Raw genomic sequence first — 25,557 nt, 5'->3', positions numbered from 1 at the left:
CTGTCTCTCTGTGTGTTTCAAGAGCCCAAGATCAATGCGTCAGATCAGATCATCCTGCCATCGGAGACCAAAGGGCCCCCTGTCACCCTGCAGTGTAACCTGACCAACGCCCACGAAGGCCAACAAGAGAGCTTCTGGATGAAGAACGGAGTGGAGATCGCAGACACAAGGAATGAGCAGAAGAACACAGAGTACATGTGAGTCCTTACTTATTCTGTAGTTCTCTTACTAGAGCATTCAACAAAGCCTTTCTAATTGTCACACAGACTATCAACACTAAGACCAATCACCCTGAGATGGAAATAAGAACCATGTTGCCAAGTCCTTTAGTGAAAACAGTTGTTGGGCAGCCCCATCCCTCGCAGGGCATAGCCATCAGAGCAGCCTCTGAGCTTAGAGCAGAGCAACCAGCCCCTGTACTGCACAACACCCCCATAGACATCTTCCAGACTCTCCCAGCCAGGCGCGGACAGCTACATGAGGAGACCGCTGGGCAGCTCCTTTCCTGTCACATTACATCTCAGTACTCTACTAATGACTGACCCCAGAACAGACAACCCCGTGCTAACCTCTCCTCTCTCCTGACTGCCTAACACACAGCACAGTGCTAACAATGAACACTAAGGACTTCTACACAACATGCATCATTGGGTGATGTATCATTCATTGGGTGATGTATCATTGGGTGATGCATCATTGGGTGATGCATCATTGGGTGATGTATCATTGGGTGATGCATCATTGAGTGATGCATCATTGGGTGATGCATCATTGGGTGATGCATCATTGGGTGATGCAGCATTGGGTGATGTAGCATTGGGTGATGTATCATTGGGTGATGTATCATTGGGTGATGTATCATTGGGTGATGTACAATGATAGACAACAAAATTAGATAAAATTAGTATTGTCTTTGCATACATGTTATTTTTGACTGAGCTAAAGTTAAGAAAGAAACTGATATTTTGTGATTTGTTGCAGAATCAAGAAACCAAGGTCAGACGACGCAGGGGAGTACATGTGTGTTTACACGTTTGAAACGGCTCCCAACGCCAACGCTACTATTGAGGTAAAAGGTAAGACTCTTTCGACCACCAGATCTCACTCATGGTATAAACAAATGACAGATACACTGTTGATTTTTATAATTAACCTCCACTTTAATCAATACTGTCACTTGACCCTCTGCCTTAACTAAGAGAGAGATAAAGTTATCCTATGAGGGATCTGATGGATAACACAATCTCGAGCTACTTCCTGTGAACAGATCCCCTTCCAGTAACAGACATTGAGATGTTGGTCTGGTGATGTGTTGTGGTGTTGACAGGCTGGCCTCTGGAGGCTGCTGTCACTTCCTAAGAGGACAGGGCAGGACAGGCCAGCTGAAGGGAGGGACAGAGTCCTATCTTCTCTGCTCTCTCTGGGAAGTCGATTCACACAGACACGCCTTCCTTCAGGCTAGTGTCTTCTCTGTACATACTGGTCTAACAGTGACTTACTTTATTTATTTTTATTAGCCAGATTCTTATTAAGATTATCAGTCATTTTGCACCAGTTACCACATATACAATGGGGCAAAAAAGTATTTAGTCAGCCACCAATTGTGCAAGTTCTCCCACTTAAAATAAAAAGATGAGAGAGGCCTGTCATTTTCATCATAGGCACACTTCAACTATGACAGACAAAATGAAATCAACTGTGGGAGTAATTATTAGGAAATGGGAGACATACAAGACCACTGATAATCTCCCTCGATCACCTACAAACAAGCTAGATTTCTGGCTCTCACAGACCTGTAACTTTTTCTTTAAGAGGCTCCTCTGTCCTCTACTCGTTACCTGTATTAATGGCACCTGTTTGAACTTGTTATCAGTATAAAAGACACCTGTGCACAACCTCAAACAGTCACACTCCAAACTCCACTATGGCCAAGACCAAAGAGCTGGCAAAAGACACCAGAAACAAAATTGTAGACCTGCACCAGGCTGGGAAGACTGAATCTGCAATAGGTAAGCAGCTTGGTTTGAAGAAATCAACTGTGGGAGCAATTATTAGGAAATGGAAGACATACAAGACCACAGATAATCTCCCTCGATCTGGGGCTGGTATTTTGGCCCATTCCTCCATGCAGATCTCCTCTAGAGCAGTGATGTTTTGGGGCTGTTGCTGGGCAACACAGACTTTCAACTCCCTCCAAAGATTTTCTATGGGGTTGAGATCTGGAGACTGGCTAGGCCACTCCAGGATCTTGAAATGCTTCTTACGAAGCCACTCCTTCGTTGCCCGGGTGGTGTGTTTGGGATCATTGTCATGCTGAAAGACCCAGCCACGTTTCATCTTCAATGCCCTTGCTGATGGAAGGAGGTTTTCACTCAAAATCTCACGATACATGGCCCCATTCATTCTTTCCTTTACACGGAGCAGTCGTCCTGGTCCCTTTGCAGAAAAACAGCCCCAAAGAATGATGTTTCCACCCCCATGCTTCACAGTAGGTATGGTGTTCTTTGGATACAACTCAGCATTCTTTGTCCTCCAAACACAACGAGTTGAGTTTTTACCAAAATGTTATATTATGGTTTCATCTGACCATATGACATTCTCCCAATTTTCTTCTGGATCATCCAAATGCTCTCTAGCAAACTTCAGGCGGGCCTGGACATGTACTGGCTTAAGCAGGGGGACACGTCTGGCACTGCAGGATTTGAGTCCCTGGCGGCGTAGTGTGTTACTGATGGTAGGCTTTGTTACTTTGGTACCAGCTCTCTGCAGGTCATTCACTAGGTCCCCCTGTGTGGTTCTGGGATTTTTGCTCACCGTTCTTGTGATCATTTTGACCCCACGGGGTGAGATCTTGCGTGGACCCCCAGATCGAGGGAGATTATCAGTGGTCTTGTATGTCTCCCATTTCCTAATAATTGCTCCCACAGTTGATTTCTTCAAACCAAGCTGCTTACCTAATGCAGATTCAGTCTTCCCAGCCTGGTGCAGGTCTACAATTTTGTTTCTGGTGTCTTTTGCCAGCTCTTTGGACTTGGCCATAGTGGAGTTTGGAGTGTGACTGTTTGAGGTTGTGCACAGGTGTCTTTTATACTGATAACAAGTTCAAACAGGTGCCATTAATACAGGTAACGAGTGGAGGACAGAGGAGCCTCTTAAAGAAGAAGTTACAGGTCTGTGAGAGCCAGAAATCTAGCTTGTTTGTATGTGACCAAATACTTATTTTCCACCATAATTTGCAAATAAAAATCGTACAATGTGATTTTCTGGATTTTTTTTTCTAATTTTGTCTGTCATAGTTGAAGTGTACATATGATGAAAATGACAGGCCTCTCATCTTTTTAAGTGGGAGAACATGCACAATTGGTGACTGACTAAATACTTTTTTTGCCCCACTGTAATTGGCGGAGGACCAAGGGTATCGTATTTGTGTCGTATTTGTTCTATTTTTAAGGGTAGCCATGGTGATAATTAGTGATAATGTGTCAATTAATGTGGCTTATTCTGTACTGTAGATGTTGGATAACATTGTTTCACATTTGAATGCACATATTAAACTATTAGGATCATTAATTGACGTGAAAGACACTTTTAGAAAAACGGACACCCTAGCGAGATAAACTCAGCAAAAAAAGAAATGTACTCACTGTCAACAGCGTTTATTTTCAGCAAACTTAAGATGTGTAAATATTTGTATGAACATAACGAGATTCAGCAACTGAGACATAAGCTGAAGAAGTTCCACAGACATGTGACTAACAGAATTGGAATAATGTGTCCCTGAACAAAAAGGGGGGGGGTTAAAATCAAAAGTAACAATCAGTATCTGGTGTGGCCACCAGCTGCATTAAGTATCGCAGTGCATCTCCTCCTCATGGACTGCACCAGATTTGTTAGATCTTGTGGTGAGATGTTACCCCACCCTTCCACCAGGGCACCTGCAAGTTCCCGGACATTTCTAGGGGGAATGGCCCTAGCCCTCACCCTCCAATCCAACAGGTCCCAGACGTACTCAATGGGATTGAGATCCGGGCTCTTCGCTGGCCAGAACACAGACATTCCTGTCTTGCAGGAAATCACGCACAGAACGAGCAGTATGGCTAGTGGCATTGTCATGCTGGAGTGTCATGTCAGGATGAGCCTGCAGGTAGGGTACCACATGGGGGAGGAGGATGTCTTCCCTGTAACGCACAACGTTGAGATTGCCTGCAATGACAATTAGCGCAGTTGTCATTGATGATGTGACACACCTCCCCAGACCATGACGGACCCTCCACCTCCAAATCGATCCCGCTCCAGAGTACAGGCCTCTGTGTAACGCTCATCCCTTCGACAATAAACACAAATCCGACCATCACCCCTGGTGAGACAAAACCCTAACTCGTCAGTGAAGAGCACTTTTTGCCAGTCCTGTCTGGTCCAGCCACGGTGGGTTTGTGCACATAGGCAACGTTGTTTCCTGTGATGTCTGGTGAGGACCTGCCTTTCAACAGGCCTACAAGCCCTCAGTCCAGCCTCTCTCAGCCTATTGCGGACAGTCTGAGCACTGATGGAGGGATTGTGCATTCCTGGTGTAACTGGGGCAGTTGTTGTTGCCATTCTGTACCTGTCCCACAGGTGTGATGTTCGGATGTACCGATCCTGTGCAGGTGTTGTTACACGTGGTCTGCCACTGCGAGGACGATCAGCTGTCCATCCTGTCTCCCTGTAGCGCTGTCTTAGGCGTCTCACAGTATGAACATTGCAATTTATTTCCCTGGCCACATCTGCGGTCCTCATGCCTCTTTGCAGCAAGCCTAAGGCACGTTCACACAGATGAGCAGGGACCCTGGGCATCTTTCTTTTGGTATTTTTTAGAGTCTGTAGAAAGACCTCTTTAGTGTCATAAGTTTTCATAACTGGGACCTTAATTTCCTACCGTCTTAACGACCGTTCCACAGGTGCATGTTCATTAATTGTTTATGGTTCATTGAACAAGCATGAGAAACCGTGTTTAAACCCTTTACAATGAAGCTCTGTGAAGTTATTTTGATTTTTACAAATTTTCTTTGAAAGACAGGGTCCTGAACAAGGGACGTTTCTTTTTTTGCAGTTTAAAAGTTAACAGCTCACCTTTGAAGTGGAATAAGGGATTTTCCTCTGGGTGAGAAAGGACTTGCAAAACCCTGTTCTAGAGAAGCTTGTCTACATGTACAGTGCTTAAGCCAATTTGTTGTGACATTGCTATGATTATGCATACTGAGCTTGCCATTGATTGTTATGCCTGCTGTGGCTGTATTAAGCGCTAGCTTCCTGCGAGGTTGGTTGGTTGCGTAACGCGGGTGATGACCGTGTATGCTCTGCAGCTTCCTTCCAGCCTGAGAGATGACAGGCCTCATCTCCAATCAAACCTCAGCGTCCTGACCCTAGGGACGTGTGAAGGGAGGGAGGCAGGCAGGGAGGCTTGCTGCTCCTGGCTGTTAGAGCCTGCACAACACACTGTTTCCTGGACATACAAACACCATGACAGCACTGCCTTTCAACATTATTGTTTACTGTCTGGAAGTATTGACTGAATTGTTGACAGACCCTGTTAGTCGTATTTGGGATGCTGAGGTCTTGGTTTGGAGGAAGCATGGACATGACAATTGTTTTTGAGATAGATTTAGATACCTTTGCAGGCTTTCCTGTTAATTGTTACAGTTATGGACCGATTGAGGAATAGACTCAATAAAAACTACAGAGAATGATCATTCTAAGCAGAAATACATGATAGTTCTGACCAATTGCATCCAATTAGTCTTGCCCTGCCTTATACAATGGCACTGAGTCCCATACCATTAAACCCATACTCGGTCGTACCACCAGGTCCCATACATTAAGCATGGTAGAGGGGCCGAGCCTGTGTGCTCTCTGCTCCTGGCAGCTGAGCTCTGAGCTCCCCCCAGCTCCCCCTGGCTGCAGTGTCCTTGGCGCTCCCATCTCTCCAGCTCTCAGCTCAGAGCAGGCAACAGATGGAGGCTTGTGTGATGGTGGTGTGGGATTAAGGTTCAGAATCCGCTCCCAGTCATTTGTAATGGCAGGACTTTGTTATCTACGATGATACAATAAGCTGCTGTCCTGAGCATGCATATTTTGCGCATCCCAATTATCTTTTGTATTTTTTGCTTTGCTACCCATGCATTTTTTAAAGAGATAATGCCACATGCCCTGTTGATTTAATCAAATCAATGATGCATTTTACAGAGCTAAAAAATGTTTTTTATCAACTTCACGGTACAGGCCTACAGGATAATGTGTCATTTAATTATTTATACCATGGCATTGTTGAATACTTGTTTCTGAATGGCTTGAAGGGCATTCTAGAGCGTGCATTATTTGTCTATAAAGTACAATATATCAGCAGAGTAGAATTCAATGGCTATAGTACTTACATGTTCTATGTTTGAGCTGCTTTTGAAAGCAAAAGTCGAATTGAAAACATTATTGGCATTGTTTAATTCAATTTTCATAATAGCAAGCTAGGACTGATGGTTTGGTTAGTAAACTTGCTAGCTGTTTCAGTGGATGTTGAACAAATTTCTTCCTGAAAATTAACACATTTCTAGTAGTAAATGTGTTAAATTATAACCATGGTATGCAAGGGATAATCAACTCGGGGCTCTATGCGTCACATGGAAAATAATGCAACTTCGTGGAAGGTTAGTTCCACTCCACACGATCATCAACTTTGAGCTCAAATGCTTTTTAAATTCAGTGGAGAGATGGGAGGTATCAAAAACAGTCAATAGAAATGGGACCTAATCGCCTCTTCCAGATAGGCCACCAGAAGTTGCCTCTTTTCGACATATTTCTGACACACAGGCAGACAGACACATCCACACAGCAGCACTGTAGCTCAATAATCTGCTGCTGGGGGTGTGAAATGGAAGATTTCTGCCTGTTTTGGCGCCACTCAGAGGGCATTCAGTCTCCATGCTGTCAGTCCGTCACAGTGGAAGTGAGCTGGGGATAACGAAGACGGAGATAAACGTGGCCCCTCCCCCACTAGCCAGAGAGCACGTGTTCACCATAGTTACAGTAGGAAGGATGATGTCACTTTGAGCTCAAGCCACTGCTGCTCAATCATCCTCCACGACAACGGCTACCGCGTGCTGCAGAAAACGCTGCAGCACCAGGCCAGCTTCTCCACTGATCCTGCTTAATTGCATGGAAGGAATTACCGTAATTTCAAGGATTAGCAAAAGGCTGTGGCAGTTGTCTCCCGGCTCCAGAGCCGAGTTAAACAGACGATTCTGTCTGAAGACCCAGGGTGTTGCTGGGTTGGAGAATTTCACCTTTGAGAAAATCTCTGTCATTCGTTGACTGGCGTCTATGAACTGAAACTCTGCACGATATGTAGGCCTACACCTCCAAAAGGCAGACTTGGAAGTAAGCCACAGCAAACCATGAGCTCTACCTTTTAAAGAAACTTGGCAATTGAATAAAACAGCTAAATGTGTCCCTGCCTCAATCACTGTGGTGATAAAGCACTGATTCCAGTGTAGGTCCATCTTCAGGGAAGTCAGTGCCTCACAGCTAAATCACGGAACAATTACCCAAATCCTTTCTTAATTTACCATCACTTTCATGTACATCCTAATGTTAGTTACCATAATCAAAATAGGTCCCGACAGATTTAACTATATTCTGACGTCTTGTTATTTAGAGAAGCCGATGAAGAACACCTTTGACACAAACATGGAACGTCTTGCATAAAATTTTGAATTTTTATTCAAATGCATTTCACTCCCTTTTCCCCTTGTTTTAGCGGCACCTGAGATCACGGGCCACAAGCGCAGTGACAATAAGAACGAGGGGCAGAGTGCTCTGTTGTACTGTAAGTCTGTGGGCTACCCCTTTCCCATCTGGACATGGCGTAAACTGGATGGCTCAAACTACATGGTACGTGTCCTCTTCCTTGGCTCTATATAATGCTAGATCAGGGGTTCCCAAACTTTCTTAGCCCACGACCCCATTTTGATATCTGAACATTATCAAATATCAAAGCCAATTGTTTACTTTTTTATTTGGGGCTATGGCTGTCAATTGAAAATGATTCTGGCATAAAGTATCTTATCTCACCGCCACTAATGAAATGGGTGTGCTTGATGAATGTCGTGGCGGAGCTTCTCAAAGTCATGGGGCGTGGTCGACAGTGCGCACCTCATCTCTGCTGTCACATCCAACCTGGATCAATATTTGGTTATAATGCAGACGAGAGCACTGACGGTGCTTTCAAATCGACTGGGAACTCTGAAAAATATGAGGTCATATAAAGGTCAAATCATGACGTCAGTGATGTTCCGGTTGGAAAGTCAGAGCTCAAGAAAGAGGCCCGAGTTGCCGAGTTCGAATTCCCAGTTGAATGACCGTTCAAAATGATTTTCCCCAGTCGGAGCTCATTTTTTCCAGAGTTCCCAGTTGTTTTGAACGCGGCATTAATGCTCAGAGGGAGACGGCAGGGTATTATTCCCTTTGAGTTGGAAACCAAAACTCCTCCGTAGTGACCGTGAATGCATTTGGTCACAAGACCGTTCAATCAGCTGTTCCATTTCACACCGGCATGTCAACTGAGCCAGGATCACAGTCAAAACGGATTAGGAAGTAGGTCGCAAAGTGCTCTTCCAAGCTTTGGAGGTGAGCAGTCATCACTCATGTGGGACACTTACTGATGCTGTTTTCTGTTAGAAACATGCACAGCGAAGGGAAGGGGGCATGGTTTGCTTTTGAAAGGCTCTCTCTCCAATAAGAATTCTTTCCTCTGAATCCACTGATTCGGTCACTCATCTGTAGAAGGATTTTGTATTTCCCCTGCATGCTTGTGTTCAGTTTGGTCAGTTTCCAAAATACGTCTGTTACATATGCAAGGAGACAGATTTTTATTTTCATTACACATAAAGTCAACCATGTCATTTGTTTTGTTGTGAATGACAACCTCTCAATGCAAAAACTCTTTCTAACCACCAAGCCTCGGGGTGAAATAGAACCCTGTCAGGCTCTGATCCCATATCTCCACATGGTGGATGTGGTTTGATGTATACTGAACAAAAATATAAACACAACATGTAAAGTGTTGGTCCGATGTTTATGAGCTGAAATAAAAGACCCCAGAAAGTGTCCATATGCACAAAAAGCGTATTTCTCTCAAATGCCAAGATAATCCATCTACCTGACAGGTGAGGCATATCAATAAATTGATTAAACAACATGATAATTACAAAGGTGCACCTTGTGCTGGGGACAATAAAAGGCCACTCTTAAATGTGCAGTTTTGCCACAGTTGTCTTGTGTTTTGAGAGAGCATACAATTGGCATACTGACTGCATGAATGTCTACCAGAGCTGCTGCCAGATAATGTTAATTTCTCTACCAAAAACCACCTCCAACATCATTTTAGAGAATTTGGTAGTACGCTCAACCGGCCTCACAACTGCAGACCGCATGCAACCACGCCAGCCCAGGACCTCCACATCTAGCTTCTTCACCTGCGGGATCATCTGAGACCAGCCACCCAGACAGCTGATGAAACTGAGGAGTATTTTTGTCTGTAATAAAGCCCTTTAGTGTGAAAAAACGTATTCTGATTGCCTATGCCCTCCCAGGCCCACCCATGGCTGCACCACTGCCCAGTCATGTAAAATCCATAGATTCAATTGACTGATTTCCTTATATGAACTGTAACTCAGTAAAATACTTGAAATTGTTGTTATGTTTATATTTTTGTTCAGTATTGTTTACAATCAGTTACCTGCTGCAGTATACAGTATCTCCGAGTTCTGCGTTCAGCTCTTTTGTAATCAGTTGCTCTCGGTGTATAATACAATGCGTCCATATGGCAGAGGGAGACACATTCATAACTAGAGGGCAGAGGCCTGTCTGTTTTTCGTTGATATAGCTACGCAGCACACTGAACATCCCCTGTCCCGTTTCATGCTCGGGAATCGTGAGGCAGAACAATATGTCCTCGTGAATAGCATCCCCTGACATGTATAGCCAACAAAACTCATCCATGGGCATCTCGGCCGTCACAGCTAGCGTCCATTTAGAGAGCATTAGCTGGGAAGTTTTAGAGTTGTACAGTCAGTTTTCTCTTGATTACTAGCAAAAGCATAACATCTTTAGCAGTGTTATCTGACAAAGGTATTGATGTGAGTTTCTGTGCCTCTGCCTCCCCACACATTGTTTTCACCATATCAATTGTAGCCGATAATATCAGAGTCTCTGCAATAGTGTGTGGTTTCATAGCGTAGCGAGCCTAGTCATTCACCGTGGGAATGATTCAAGTGCAACAGTCAAGTGCAGCCCTTTCCCATGATCTAAGGGGGCTCTCTGGTTGAATTTTAGAATTCAATCATTTTCATTTAGATTAAGGTTAACCACATCAAAAAATGATTTGGGGATACAAAGATGATATTATAATATCCATATTTTTTTGGTACATGCATCCCCCCCCCCCCAGGATTTAAAAAAAGTCTCCCATGTCCCCATTTTCATATCAGGTGACCCCGCATGGACTCTAGTTTGCGAACCGGTGTGCTAAACTACTGTGATAACTGTCTGGAATGTGATCATAAAATTGTCTGTAACATATAAATCATTGACATGCTAATTTACCCTCCTCTAGGAAATCGATAACTCCTCTGGCCGCTTCTTCATCACCAACAAAGACAACTACACAGAGCTGAACATCGTCAACCTGAACCGCACCTCGGACCCTGGTGAATACCAGTGCAATGCTACCAACCACATTGGCACCAAGTCCATGTCGTCCATCCTGAGGGTGCGCAGCCACCTGGCACCCCTCTGGCCCTTCCTGGGGGTGCTAGCGGAGATCATCATCCTGGTGGTCATCATCGTAGTGTATGAAAAACGCAAGAGGCCAGACGATGTGTTGGACGGTAAGACAACGTTAAATATAGTATTATATTGTATCTCTTTGGGGAGACGGACAACCTCGCCATGTTGTCATCGTCAGGCCTGTTTGATTATTATACTGGTCAGCGTTACTGGATGCTGTCATTGAAATGACTGTACAGTACGTTACCTTAACAGGAAAAGGGGTTATCGATCTCAACTTAAAGAGAGCAACATGCTAGCAGCGGCAGGGAGTATGTACTGATTCAAGCAGTACTTGTGGCCATCGGGTAAAATCAGGGAGGAAGAGGGAATTAGGCTGCTGTTCCTGGAACAATACAAAGACATTCTCACTCCAGTTAAACAATGATTCAAATATCTGATTATGGGGCTGCACTCGGCTAAAAGTTCAACAGCCATTAGGAACCAATTCAAACAGGGTTCCTCTACCATCAGCACACACATGAATTACACTGTTACCAAGTGAACATGTTGCGGAGGCTATAAACACGGTGCTGAATATTCATGACGCTGACTCCGCTGTGTTAGCAGTAGCAGCGGAGACCCACTGTGAATAATTGACCTCTGTCGGGGGACACGCTCCCTGGATGCTCCGTCAGTACTGAGAAGGGAGACAGAGACACCGCTGGCTGTCACACAGCGCAGCGCCACACATTAGCTGCATAATAATATGACCTTTAGAGATGCTCCACATTAGTAAACCAGGAGGGGGTCCACAGCTAACCTTTTAAATGAAAGAGTTGAAGTGCCGTTGCGCTCTCGCTAATGATGATAACCAGGGACCATTTTATCACCCGTCTGGAGAACTGATCAATTCATTTCATTGACAATAATTTGAGACAGGAAATCAGGGGAAGTTTGATGTGTTATTTTGGCTTTGTCCTACAAGTTCTGCCTATGGCTGAGGGCTTAAAGTAGAGAATCAAAAATCCCTTTTCCCTACTCCAATCAAAGCACGTCACACCCACAGGTAAATTATTCTCAAAGTAGCCTCCGCTGGTAACTACTTACTACTTTTACAGAGTAATATCTGTCCTAATAACAAAACCACTTGATAACATACAATAATATAAACAGTCAAACAAAGGTTTAAGCATTTGAGTGTAGACTCAAAGCCAAAAAGGCCGTTGTGGCTTCACCCGCCTATGGTTCTATCAACTTTATTCAGGATATCAGGAAGATATGAATTCATTGGTTAATATGACTTCTTTCCCCCTCTCTCCAAATGGCATCATTATCTAAACGGTTGGTAAGTGAGAGATCTTGCATGTTTTCAGAGAATGATTTTTTGATTTGATCCGTTTCTACTACAGTCCATCCAGACGACCATGTCAACACCCGTCTATCAGATTATTTGACTACAAGTTGTTTGGCGTCTTTGCATAGACAATATATATGTTGAAATGATGTATATATTCCATTCGTAGTCATCTCCATTTAGAGGGGTCAACGCAGTTTGACATGTTTTCTCCTGTATAGGTGGTGGTCTCTGATGTTTAAAACATACATTGCTAACAGCCTACTGAAATGCACTGCTAGGTCTTGTTTATAGCTGTGTACATTTTATACAAGTCTTTTTCACTTGTCTTATATAGGAGTGGTCAATCACTCAAACCGCCCCACACAAATGATGATGCACTCTAGGTTCCCCAAGGCAATGATAGCATCTACAGTATATCAGAAAAAAGAAAACATGTTACATTAAAAAGATAAATTATGCATACTTCTATTTCTGAAGTCTGAATTGCACTGTATAATCCTTCCAGCGTTAAATATGTTAAAAATGTGTGTTAAAAATACACTGCAGTACACGATTAAACGGAAATTATGCAAAGTCACCAATAAAGTAAGCATTGGCTTTGTGCACAGTGTGAAGACAGTGTAGTGCTTTGAGAAATACCAACCAATCTCCTGCACCTGTAGCAGGCAAGGCCTCTAGTTTGGCAAGGGCTTATGTACAGAAGGGGGAGAGAGAGAGAACGTGCTTTGGTGTAGAACAGAGGTTGATACTTTTTGGGCCCCCCAACGAGTAGATGAAGGTAGATTATCTGCCATGGTCATATCAACCGAATCAGAGATGCACACTGCATCACTTATGCTACTAGCCAGCTCTGAAATCTCCTTTTGGTATCCTCTATACCTCAAGACCTTTGTTAGAAACTCAGTTATGAAAACTTAGGACACTAAAGAGGCCTTTCTAATGACTCTGAAAAACACCAAAAGAAAGATGCCCAGGGTCCCTGCTCATCTGCGTGAACGTGCCTTAGGCATGCTGCAAGGAGGCATGAGGACTGCAGATGTGGCCAGGGAAATAAATTGCAATGTTCGTATTGTGAGACGCCTGAGACAGCGCTACAGGGAGACAGAGCGGACAGCTGATCGTCCTCGCAGTGGCAGACCACGTGTAACAACACCTGCACAGGATCGGTACATCTGAACATCACACCTGCGGGACAGGTACAGGATGGCAACAACAACTGCCTCAGTTACACCAGGAATGCACATTCCTTCCTACAATCCCTCCCTCCTAAGACTGTCTGCAATAGGCTGCGAGAGACTGGACTGAGGGTTTGTAAGCCTGTTGTAAGGCAGGTCATCACCAGACATCACCGGCAACAACGTCGCCTATGGGCACAAACCCACCATTGCTGGACCAGACAGGACTGGCAAAAAGTGCTCTTCACTGACGAGTTGCGGTTTTGTATCACCGGGGGTGATGGTCGGATTTGCGTTTATCGTCGAAGGAATGAGCGTTACACCGAGGCGTGCACTCTATAGCGGGATCAATTTGGAGGTGGAGGGTCCGTCATGGTCTGGGGCGGTGTGTCACATCATCAATGACAACTGCGCTAGTTTTCATTGCAGGCAATCTCAACACTGTGCGTTACAGGGAAGACATCCTCCTCCCTCATGTGGTACCCTTCCTGCAAGCTCATCCTGACATGACCCTCCAGCATGACAATGCCACCAGCCATACTGCTCCTTCTGTGCGTGATTTCCTGCAAGACAGGAATGTCAGTGTTCTAGCCAGTGAAGAGCCCGGATCTCAATCCCATTGAGCACGTCTGGGACCTGTTGAATCGGAGGGTGAGGGCTTGGGCCATTCCCCCAAGAAATGTCCGGGAACTTGCAGGTGCCTTGGTGGAAGAGGGGAGTAACATCTCACAGCAAGAACTGGCAAATCTGGTGCAGTCCATGAGGAGGAGATGCACTGCAGTACTTAATGCAGCTGGTGGTCACACCAGATACGGACTGTTACTTTTGATTTTGACCCCCCCCCGCCGAATCCGTGTGGATGAGGCAAGGTAGACCAACAAGACGTGACTGGTCTGGGCCATATCGGATCTTGTGAAGGCTACTGGACATGCACATGGGTTAATCATACATAGACAACACCGGCCTGCACTTGTGAAGACCTTTGGACAGGAACATTAGCTAATCAGTTATAAGCACCAGTAGGAGTGGGCATGTCATGCAACCAATAGAATTTATGCGTCAATGTCTGAGCCAATAAGAGAATGGAAACTCAGCAAGACAACAAGATTCATAAAGTGGAGTGACAATGTTATGGGTAAGTATGGGTAAGACTGTATAAAAGCCAATTACTAAGAATGAAGAGTCAGTTCTTCCATGGAATTGCTCGGCTTTGTTACTGTTTGTAATAGTCTATTTGAATTCACAAGCTCCGGGTATCTGAGAAGTATTTGATTCAACATTTCCACGACAGTATCAGCACTGATAATACACTGCCAAGTGATCCAAAGCAAAGGTTGACATTTTTTAAAGAGCAAAAACATTTTTAAATAACTGTGTAGAGGGTTCCACTTTCTTTTACTGTGTGGGATCATTAGGAAACAACCAGGAAAAATTATGACATTATGCAAAATGTAGGATGGCGGGTCGCCTAACGGTTAAGAGCGTTGAGCCAGTAACCAAAAGGTCGCTGGTTCGAATCCCTGAGCTGACTAGGTGAAAAGTCTCTGAATTAACGCATCTTCTAAATGACTAAACTGTAAAAATGTAATGCAGAGCATATCAACCCATTGGCATACAATAATAACTTGCTGAATACATTGATATTACCCTGGCTATACTCTTAATATTCTCCACACTGTAAAAGTCAGTGTTTTTTGTTTGTTTGCAATTTCATAACTTGAATCACATATTCTAAACATTATCTGGATATCTCTGCACCCAGGGGCTAGTTGTGAGTGAACTCAGATGGTAGTGTAAGGGTGGAAAAAGGTGGGGATTGGGAACGCACAAACAGATTAGCCCCCTCACATGCAGCCATTCTGTCCCGTCTCACATTGTGACCACCATACCCCCATTTAACTGCCAATGGCATGCTGCTGCTCTCTGGGCCGTATTCATAAATCATCTCAATAGTTTAGTGCTGATCTAGGATCAATTCCCCCCCTCTCTATATAACCTTACAGATTGTGATCTAAATCTAAAAAGCAAACTGATCCTACATCCGCACTTCTACTCTGAAATGGTAAATGAATACGTGCCCCAGATCTCTGGTTGCATGCTACTGAACACACTTTCACACTCCATGTTTACTATACTGACCTACTGACCCATTCTTTCTCGTGTGTATGGTCAAAGACATGTACTAACTAGCTAATCACTCTAATGTGCAATGCCCACTCACACTGCATGCTGCTGTGCAATTCAACTCTACACCAAAAACGCTATTCCAATAAAACATGTCCACGTAAAGCCTGCTGAGTCTTTTATTGTCAGACTCAGTCAAATTAAAAATGCACACCTAGATACCTTAAATAGTCAACTTTATTACGAGAACTTCGTTATTCTGTAATGACAAATGGAACTTGGGAACAACCCATGCAAAATACCCATACCGTGGGATCCACAAGGGAACTCGAAGAATGTTAACATCAGTTGCAAATGTGTAATACGTCACACTGACGTGATGTGACGTGACTGCATTTTAAACTGCTAGTCATGCAACAATCATGTAATTGAATCCATTTGTTATTTAATTACAGTTAAGATGTCAACAACATTTGAAAGAAAATATGGGAGCAGTGTGTTGGACACTTCTGAGGGACGACCATGTTGTCTAATATGCCATTGTTTTTGTGCTCTTTCCCTTCTTCTCTCCCCTCGTGACGAAGATGATGAGCCAGTCGCACCAACGTAAGTATGATAAATATTCTGTTCTCTCTACAATAAAAAAATATATAATATACTGTGCATTCGGAAAGTATTCAGACCCTTTGGCTTTATCCACATTTTGTTACGTTACAGCCTTATTTTAATTTAAATTTTATTCTTATCTATCTACACACAATACCCCATAATGACAAAGCAAAAACAGGTTTGTATACATTTTGCAAATGTATAAAAAGAAAACAACTGATATCACATTTACATAAGTATTCAGACCCTTTACTCAGTAAGCATCCTTGGCAGAGATTACAGCCTCGAGTGTTCTTGGGTATGTCGCTACAGTGGTTGCTCCTTTAAAAGTTGTGTCATACTGCGGCACACCTTGCGGGCTACCGCAGCATTCTGTGGCACGTCATTTAATTGTCAGACATTTTTTGTGTTAATGCTAGTTTTTAAGTTAGTGCTAGTTTGACCACCAGAGGGCATCTGGTGGGAGACCAGGGTTCAATTCCCCAACCGGGAGGAAGGAGTAGGCTGTCCTTGTAATTAATCATTTGTTCTCAACTGATTCCATATGTGTTATTTCATATTTGTGATGTCTTCACTATTATTCTACAATGTAGAAAATAGTAAAAACATAGAAAAATCCTGTAATGAGTAGGTGTGTCCAAACTTTTGACTGGTACTTTCTTAATTAATTTGATTAATATTATGGTGTTTCTATTCCATGAAAAACGAAAAACCCTCTGGGTAAATTCAGACTGTTTCGCTCTTGACACGCACGGGACGTTCGGGCCGAGGAGTAGGGTTGATTTGAGCATTCTGGCCTTACAACGGCAGTCAAGCACCCAAGCTAAAGTTGGTTAGCTTGCTAGCTACTTCCAGACACAAATGAGACCACTCTGACCATTTTACTCGCCCTAGCAGAGCTGTTTAAGCAGTTTTCGTGTTAACCAGGGCGTTGGTGACTAACTGTGCTGCTAGAAAAAATTTAACGGATGTTGAGCGCTCGTAAATTAATTATTCTGCGCTCTGGTACACTCAGATGAGAGTGCTCTGAAAACGGAGTAGATCGCCAGAGCGAATTTACGAAAGCACCGAATGTCCATTGAGAACACAGAGACTATACCATTTAGCTAAGCTAAGAATGACAGGAACAATCAAGTCAATAAACTTTGGATTGTTAGTATATTAACTATAGGCTATCTGTCAAGTTTGATGTATAAGTGAGTAAGACCTTTAAACAGGTCAACATACACAAGGCTGCGGGGCCAGACGGATTACCAGGACTTGTGCTCCAGGCATGTGCTGACCAGCTGGCAGATGTCTTCACTGACATTTTCAACATGTCTCTGATTGAGTCTGTAATACCAACATGTTTCAAGCAGACCACCATAGTCCCTGTGCCCAAGATCACAAAGGCAACCTGCCTAAATAACTACAGACCCATAGCACTCACGTCTGTAGCCATGAAGTGCTTTGAAAGGTTGGTAATGGCTCACATCAACCATTATCCCAGAAACCCTAGACCCACTCCAATTTGCATACCGCCCAAACAGATCCACAGATGATGAAATCTCTATTGCACTCCACACTGCTCTTTCCCACCTGGACAAAAGGAACACTTATGTGAGAATGCTATTCACTGACTACAGCTCAGCGTTCAACACCATAGTACCCTCAAAGCTCATCACTAAGCTGGGACTAAACACCTCCCTCTGCAACTGGAACCTGGACTTCCTGATAGGCTGCCCCCAGGTGGTGAGGGTAGGTAGCAACACATCTGCGTGCTTGCGCAGTCCCCTCCTGTACTCCCTGTTCACCCACGACTGCATGGCCAGGCACGACTCCAACACCATCGTTAAGTTTGCAGACGACACAACAGTGCCTGATCACAGGCAACGATGAGACAGTCTATAGGGAGAAGTTCAGAGACGTGGCTGGGTGGTGCCAGAATAACAACCTATCCCTCAACGTAACCAAGACTAAGGAGATGATTGTGGACTACAGGAAAAGGAGGACCGAGCACGCCCCCATTCTCATTGACAGGGCTGTAGTGGAGCATTTTGAGAGCTTCAAGTTCCTTGGTGTCCACATCAATAACAAACTAGAATGGTCCAAACACATCCAAGACAGTCGTGAAGAGGGCACAACAAAGCCTATTCCCCATCAGGAAACTAAAAAGATTTGGCATGGGTCCAGAGATCCTCAAAAAGTTCAACAGCTGCAACATCGAGAGCATGGTTGCATCACTGTCTGGTACGGCAATTGCTCAGCCTCAAGACTGCAAGGCACTACAGAGGGTAGTGCGTACGGCCCAGTACATCACTGGGACTAAGCTGCATGTCATCCAGGACCTCTACACCAGGCGGTGTCAGAGGAAGGCCCTAAATTTGTCAAAGACCCCAGCCACCTCAGTCATAGACTATTCTCTCTACTACCGCATGGCAACAGTTTTTATCCCCAAGACTCCTGAACAGGTAATCAAATGGCTACCCAGACTATTTGCATTGTGTACCTCCCCAACCCCCCACCCAACCACTCTTTTTACGCTGCTGCTACTCTCTGTTTATCAGAGATGCATAGTCACTTTAACTATACAGTCATGGCCAAAAGTTTTGAGAATGACACAAATATGAATTTACACAAAGTTAGCTGCTTCAGAGTCTTTAGATATTTTTGTCAGATGTTACTGTGGAATACTGGAGTATAATTACAAACAGTTAATAAGTGTCAAAGTCTTTTATTGACAATTACATGAAGTTGATACAAGAGTCAATATTTGCAGTGTTGACCCTTCTTTTTCAAGACCACTGCAATCCGCCCTGGCATGCTGTCAATTAACTTCTGGGCCTCATCCTGTCTGATGGCAGCCCATTCTTGCATAATCAATGCTTGGAGTTTGTCAGAATTTGTGGGTTTTTGTTTGTCCACCCACCTCATGAGGATTGACCACAAGTTCTCAATGGGATTAAGGTCTGGGAAGTTTCCTGGCCATGGACCCAAAATATCAATGTTTTGTTCCCTGAGCCACTTAGTTATCACTTTTGCCTCATGGCAAGTGCTCCATCATGCTGGAAAAGGCATTGTTCGTCATCAAACTGTTCCTGGATGGTTGGGAGAAGTTGCTCTCGGAGGATGTGTTGGTTCCATTCTTTATTCATGGCTGTGTTCTTTGGCAAAATTGTGAGTGAGCCCACTCCCTTGTCTGAGAAGCAACCCCACACATGAATGGTCTCAGGATGCTTTACTGTTGGCATGACACAGGACTGATGGTAGCGATCACCTTGTCTTCTCCAGACAAGCTTTTTTACGGATGCCCCAAACAATCGGAAAGGGGATTCATCAGAGAAAATGACTTAACCCCAGTCCTCAGCATTCCAATCCCTGTGCCCTTTGCAGAATATCAGTCTGTCCCTGATGTTTTTCCTTGAGAGAAGTGGCTTCTTTGCTGCCCTTCTTGACACCAGGCCATCCTCCCAAAAGTCTTCGCCTCACTGTGCGTGCAGATGCACTCACACCTGCCTGCTGACATTCCTGAGCAAGCTCTGTACTGGTGGTGCCCGATCCTGCAGCTGAATCAAGTTTAGGAGACGGTCCTGGCGCTTTCTGGACTTTCTTTGGCGCCCTGAAGCCTTCTTCACAACAATTGAACCACTCTCCTTGAAGCTCTTGATGAACCGATAAATGGTTGATTTAGGTGCAGTCTTAATGGCAGCAATATCATTGCCTGTGAAGCCCTTTTTGTGCAAAGCAATGGTGACGGCATGTGTTTCCTTGTAGGTAACCATGGTTGACAAAGGAAGAACAATGATTCCAAGCACCACCCTCCTTTTGAAGCTTCCAGTCTGTTATTCTAACTCAATCAGCATGACAGAGTGATCTCCAGCCTTGTCCTTGTCAACACTCACACCTGTGTTAATGAGAGAATCACTGACATGACGTCAGCTGGTCCTTTTGTGGCAGGGATGAAATGCAGTGGAAATGTTTGGGGGTTGGGGATTCCGTTCATTTGCATGGCAAAGAGGGACTGCAATTAATTGCAATTCATCTGATCACTCTTCATAACATTCTGGAGTATATGCAAATTGCCATCATACAAACTGAGGCAGCAGACTTTGTGAAAATTAATATTTGTGTCATTCTCAAAACTTTTGGCCACGACTGTACATTCATGTACATACTACCTCAATTGGGAAGACCAACCAGTGCTCCCGCACATTGGCTAACCAGGCTATCTGCAACGTGTCCCGCCACCCACCAACCCCTCTTTTACGCTACTGCTACACTCTGTTCATCATATATGCATAGTCACTTTAACCAGGTCTACATGTACATACTACCTCAATCCGCCTGACTAACCGGTGTCTGTATGTAGCCTTGCTACTTTTATAGCCTCGCTACTGTATATAGCCTCTCTTTTTACTGTTGTTTTATTTCTTTACTTACCTATTGTTCACCTAATAACTTTTTTTGCACTATTGGTTAGAGCCTGTAAGTATTCGGTGCACGTGACAAATAAACTTTGTTTTGATTTATAAATACTAAGGTTATGTAGATAGCTAACATACCGGTAGATACTGCTGTAATGCTATGCTATGTGGTTTGTAAGGACAGAGTAGATAACAAATTGTCAGTGAACATAACGTGTAAGGTCATGTATTTGACGAGTATTCACTTTATTACATTGAGTAGCAAGCTACCGCGAGGACGCGCTCTATCGACACTGCGGCTTGAGCATGCTTTTTGTGCAGTCGATAGCGGGCTGGACTTCGGGCAAGAAGGTTTAGGGTTCGAAACCTGCTTCCTGCTCATTTCATTTGAAGTCGTGCACAATTATAAGTTTATTATTTGGTTTATATTTCCCATTCATTGTCAGTTAGAGACACAGTAGTGCATTGGGACCCAAAAGCATAATCAGTGCCCAAAATCCCCCTTGGTCATTAGGGCAAAACTTTTTTTTTGTTTTTTTACACCTTGCTTAGCTATTAGACAATTATTTAGTAAAAGTTTAATAGTCTATTGTTCAGCTATTAGCCCCCCTCCCCAACTTGCAACAAATTGTTGTTACTCCCATCTCGTTCCTCGCCCTCTTCCACGCATCATTCTCTGCCTGAGTGGCTCGCTTGTGGGCGTGCATGCAGGATATGGCAGCATCTTCAGTTGTGCGTCAAGAATTCTGCATTGCAAGTTTGTATGAAGGTCTGGTTATTCACAAGCAAATTGATATATGCTATGGAGGTACATTTGTCTATTTTTGTCGAGAGCAAAACATTATTTTCAATCAAAAATAATTGTTCTGAAAGCAACTTTAAAATTTTCAATCAAAAATAATTGTTCTGAAAGCAAAAGAGGCTTCAAAGTAAAAAAACAAATCTGCAATAAAATATTTTGTATTAGAGCGCAAAACATATTCGAGAACAAAACCTGTATTTGAAAACAATTTAATTTCGCTATCAACCCCCTCCATTTTGGCTATTTTTTGAGTGTCAGTTTGGCTTCAACCAATACTGTTCAGCCTTTCTTTCCGACACAAAGGAAGTCATAGCGGACACCTACGAAGGACTGTGATGATGGCATCTCAGGTAAGCAGCGCTGGGCGTTCTTCTGTCCAACTTCTATATAGCTAGTAGTTAGCTCCTACGATTCAGTGTCGGTTCATAACATTCTACTATATTACATAGATACAAACATTCCATAGAATAATAAATCATGCAATTATTATTATCAAGCTAACCAAAAGCATTTAGCTATGTATGCCTGTTCTCGCCATTTTCAGTTTAATTCATCTAACTTTCTTTCATGGCAACTCATTAGCAGGCCCTGTCCTATTTGTTTCATAGTCGATATATAATCATATTTCATGACAGTGTAACTTTTTTTACAAAGGATGAAAGAACACAATATGTCTGCCAGGGAATGCTACTCTGATATGTCAGATGAAATGTTAGACCAGAAAGTCAGCGCCATTAAGGCAAGGATGCCCCTTGCAGGCTTTAGAATGGTCAAAGGAAGTCTCCCAAGCAATGGGCCATCGCGTACAATGGTGAGGAGTTAGGGTGTCTTTGCAGCGTGTAGATTGTGCAGGTATCATTGCCATAACGATCCAGCTTCGTTGCATTGCTCGGCAAAAATACTCTGTTCCTGCTCCCCTGTCTCTCGTCCACATTGATACAAATCATAAATTGACCATCAAATCTAAGAAGTTATTTGAACTTTTTTATTCTTACTTAGTCGTAGACAAATGTTCAATGATGTATGCAATTGGAGTTGTTCTTCATCAACTGGTAATACATGAATAATGAAGCAGGTTCATAGGTTAAACAACTCACTTTTAATTCCAATGCTTTTTTTCAAGATACAACATTGTCATCTTTGGCAGTATAGATGGATTTTCAAGGAAGGTAAGTATATTATTTTGTATGCATATTGCATATTTCCCATCACCTTATGAACAACCACAATACCAGTCTGGTGTTCAGCTTTCTGTGCTGTATTGACGTCTCCTGAAAATGACACCTGCTGCTTTAGATTGAACAGTCATACCTCAGTTATTGTTTTCATATCTACAAAAAAAATAAGCTATTTTCTTTACTTTCAGAGTGCGAACTGATCAAAGGGTCGAAAATGTAGATATTGACAGATGTATGTTCACTGTCCGAGGAACAGGCAGTGGGAACTTTATTCCTGGCACAAGTGTCCATAACCAGAGGTAATTAACCTCTTCTGTGTTATTTTTCTCTCTTCCTCTCTGCCTGTCTTGTTGAACATGGAACCTGTCTCACATGCATTAATTTAAAAACCCTTAAGATGTCAGCTGCTAATTTTCAGATTTACACCACATTAACACTCAGCCATTTTCACTGGACTATCAAGCCCGTTGCTGCCAAGTCCTGATTTCCCTGGGGGTTAGCCTTGCAATAACCAAGTGGTGAGACACATAGCCCTCTATATTTAAATGTTTAAGGTACACTCAGACAGGTGTCTGCGTCACAAAACAGTCAGTAACCACTCACAGAGGCTCACACAACTTGCATTTCTATAACCTCTGCCCCACCTCAGTGTTCACTATTCATGGAGGAAGACCACAGGTCCACAGAGATTAGGTTTCTCCCCCACACAAAACCTTTTCTTTCTCTCTGTTAGAGTGGAACACTTACGGAGTGTTTGGAGTGCTGTGATATGTCAGTACTACAACTTGCTGCACAGTTGTGATATGTCAGTACTACAACTTGCTGCACAGTTTGGAGGAAGAATGCTACCTTGACCTGTCAAATTATATCCACCTCTTCTGTGTGGGATATGTGTTCCTACCTCGTCTGCGGGCAGATCTGCACCATTTCACAGAGAGTTGGAATAATCACCCTTTAAGTCCATAGGTGAACCTGACACCTCACCAGCTGTTGCCTTAGTACTACACAACGGATTCAAATGATCAAGTCATCCTCAAGCGTAAAAGTGGTATTTATGTATTCATTTGTGATCTGGTAATGTAAAAGTCTAATAATGACATTATCTTCTATTTTTTGTCCTCATGTGTCTGCTTTTCAGCATAAAGAACTCAGAGTTAATGATCCAAGGTCAGTTTTGCATTTCACCTCCTGATGATTATGATGACTGACCGTGTTAGAATAAAAAAAACAAAGCTTAATCATGCTCTCTTTCTATCCATCGGTCTCTCGTCTGCAGGTATGTTTTGATGTGAGAGAGGAAGCCAGTCCCGTCATCGCCACCTCACCCGCTCTTAAGATAACCTTTGGGCCGACTGGAAGCCCAAGGCTGCTGGTTAGGAGATACCACTAGAGACACGATGTAATTGTGATGAACTGAGAGAATATTAGGGTAGCACTGTAATTAATTAATCATATGCTGTCTTCCCTGCTCCTCTGTTTCACCTCTCTCCCCACCTCCTCTTGGTTCCTCTTTTTTTAAATACACACAATTCGTGCATTGAAGTACAGATTTAACTTGTATTTGTAATATATTACAATTATAATATTTATAATGCATGTATTATGTATTTATAACACCTGGATAATGAACTTTCAATAAAGCGTTTCACATTCTCCACTGTTTGAAATGAAGTATCTCATTGAAATACTACACCTATCCAGTGTCCTCAGATTAATGCAGATGAAGGGAGTTAGATATTCATAGGAAGCATAGTGTACTGTTTTTTTCTCGCTATATGAATTACAAATCAGCCTTTTCTTAAATCATGTTTCTAGTCTATTGCATAGTTACAATGTGTAATCATTGATGTCCCAGGAGCAGTAAACACTGTTGAAGTGTATAATTGTAATACATACATGCAGACACAGCATCATTCAAAGAATGGAGTTTGATACACCTAGTATTGGATATGACTGAAAAAGAATGTCCATAAGAGATTTTATTTGCCAAGGAATTGTACATGATCAGTGAATATGTTCAATGTACAGGCTACAATGTGGGGATCTCATGCATGGTAATAACAGTACATGTATATAGGACTTGCATCCTTGGCACAATAAAGTTATTATATTCTACTCAATCCATAGGCTTCATTAATGCCATTCAGACTTGAAGTTGATACAACAACTATGATAGCCGAGGTTCATTGGTATGAATATTAGTTCAGAACCTAACGTTTTAAGGGTCCATACACAGATCGGCTACATACTGTAGCTAGCTACACATTCATAGGAATAGTTATTTTTATCTTCCACTACACAATAAGCAAATAAATAGTTAGCTAGCTATGTTACTTCAGCTGCATTGCATGGCAAATATAAGCAAGGCAAGCTAACACAATTGTACATTCAATTTGCAGTAAATGCTTTAGCTAGCTAGATTCTTTACATCCACTGTTTCACAAGACGACAGTCTGGCTTGCAGGTTCTCTCAGGAGTCCCTAAAACATTAAACGCGAATTGCATTTTCATACACCTGTCATAACACTAGCTAGCTGGCTAATGTTAGCTAGTCCGCTAACTTGCTAAATAGCAGTTTTTGTACAAAAACATATGCACAATCGTTTGTCTCTACATTAACTAACATATTCCTCTTAATTGTAAATGTTTTGCTTGATTTGTTATGATGTTATAATTAATTACATTTGCTACCACCGTAATGTTTTCTCAGCCATCTTTGCTGAAGAAAGTCACCAGGGACGGGTGGCTCGTGTCAAATTTGTCATTGGAACCACTCGATATGATTGGTCATATAAAAACCTTGGGACCCAAATGCATAATGAGTGCTCTAACTCCCCCTTGCGGTGGTCTGGAGCCATGAAGCCGTGCCGCTGAGTACCTCTAGGTCCTGCAGTGTAAGCTCGCAAATTTTAAAGGAGGAACCCCTGTACAGCTTGGCACATCAGTATTTGGGGAGTTTCTCCCATTCTTCTCTGCAGATCCTCTCAAGCTGTCAGGTTGAATGGGGAGCGTTGCTGCACAGCTATGTTCAGGTCTCTCCAGAGATGTTTGATTGGGTTCAAGTCTGGGCTCTGGCTGGGCCACTCAAGGACATTCAGAGACTTGTCCCGAA

General features: G+C 43.2%; 1 protein-coding gene across 4 annotated transcripts in view; it reads left to right on the top strand.

Moving 5' to 3' along the window:
• Positions 1-25,557, top strand: part of LOC124033800 (neuroplastin-like) — a 44,849-nt gene that overhangs the window by 16,472 nt on the left and 2,820 nt on the right. The window contains exons 3-11 of one of the 4 annotated variants that reach the window (XM_046346128.1): positions 23-197; positions 982-1,076; positions 7,787-7,920; positions 10,643-10,916; positions 16,038-16,059; positions 22,391-22,436; positions 22,634-22,744; positions 23,584-23,612; positions 23,722-23,966. In XM_046346128.1, the coding sequence (XP_046202084.1) occupies positions 23-197; positions 982-1,076; positions 7,787-7,920; positions 10,643-10,916; positions 16,038-16,059; positions 22,391-22,436; positions 22,634-22,645 (758 nt within the window). In that variant the 3' untranslated portion in view covers positions 22,646-22,744; positions 23,584-23,612; positions 23,722-23,966. Of the gene's footprint in view, positions 1-22; positions 198-981; positions 1,077-7,786; positions 7,921-10,642; positions 10,917-16,037; positions 16,060-22,390; positions 22,745-23,583; positions 23,613-23,721; positions 23,967-25,557 lie in introns of those variants that run through there. The other 3 variants (XM_046346125.1, XM_046346129.1, XM_046346127.1) reach the window with 3 other exon arrangements.

Source organism: Oncorhynchus gorbuscha, linkage group LG04 (genome assembly GCF_021184085.1).
Source record: "Oncorhynchus gorbuscha isolate QuinsamMale2020 ecotype Even-year linkage group LG04, OgorEven_v1.0, whole genome shotgun sequence".
Taxonomy (NCBI): domain Eukaryota; kingdom Metazoa; phylum Chordata; class Actinopteri; order Salmoniformes; family Salmonidae; genus Oncorhynchus; species Oncorhynchus gorbuscha.
This window is presented reverse-complemented; position numbering and strand designations above follow the sequence as displayed.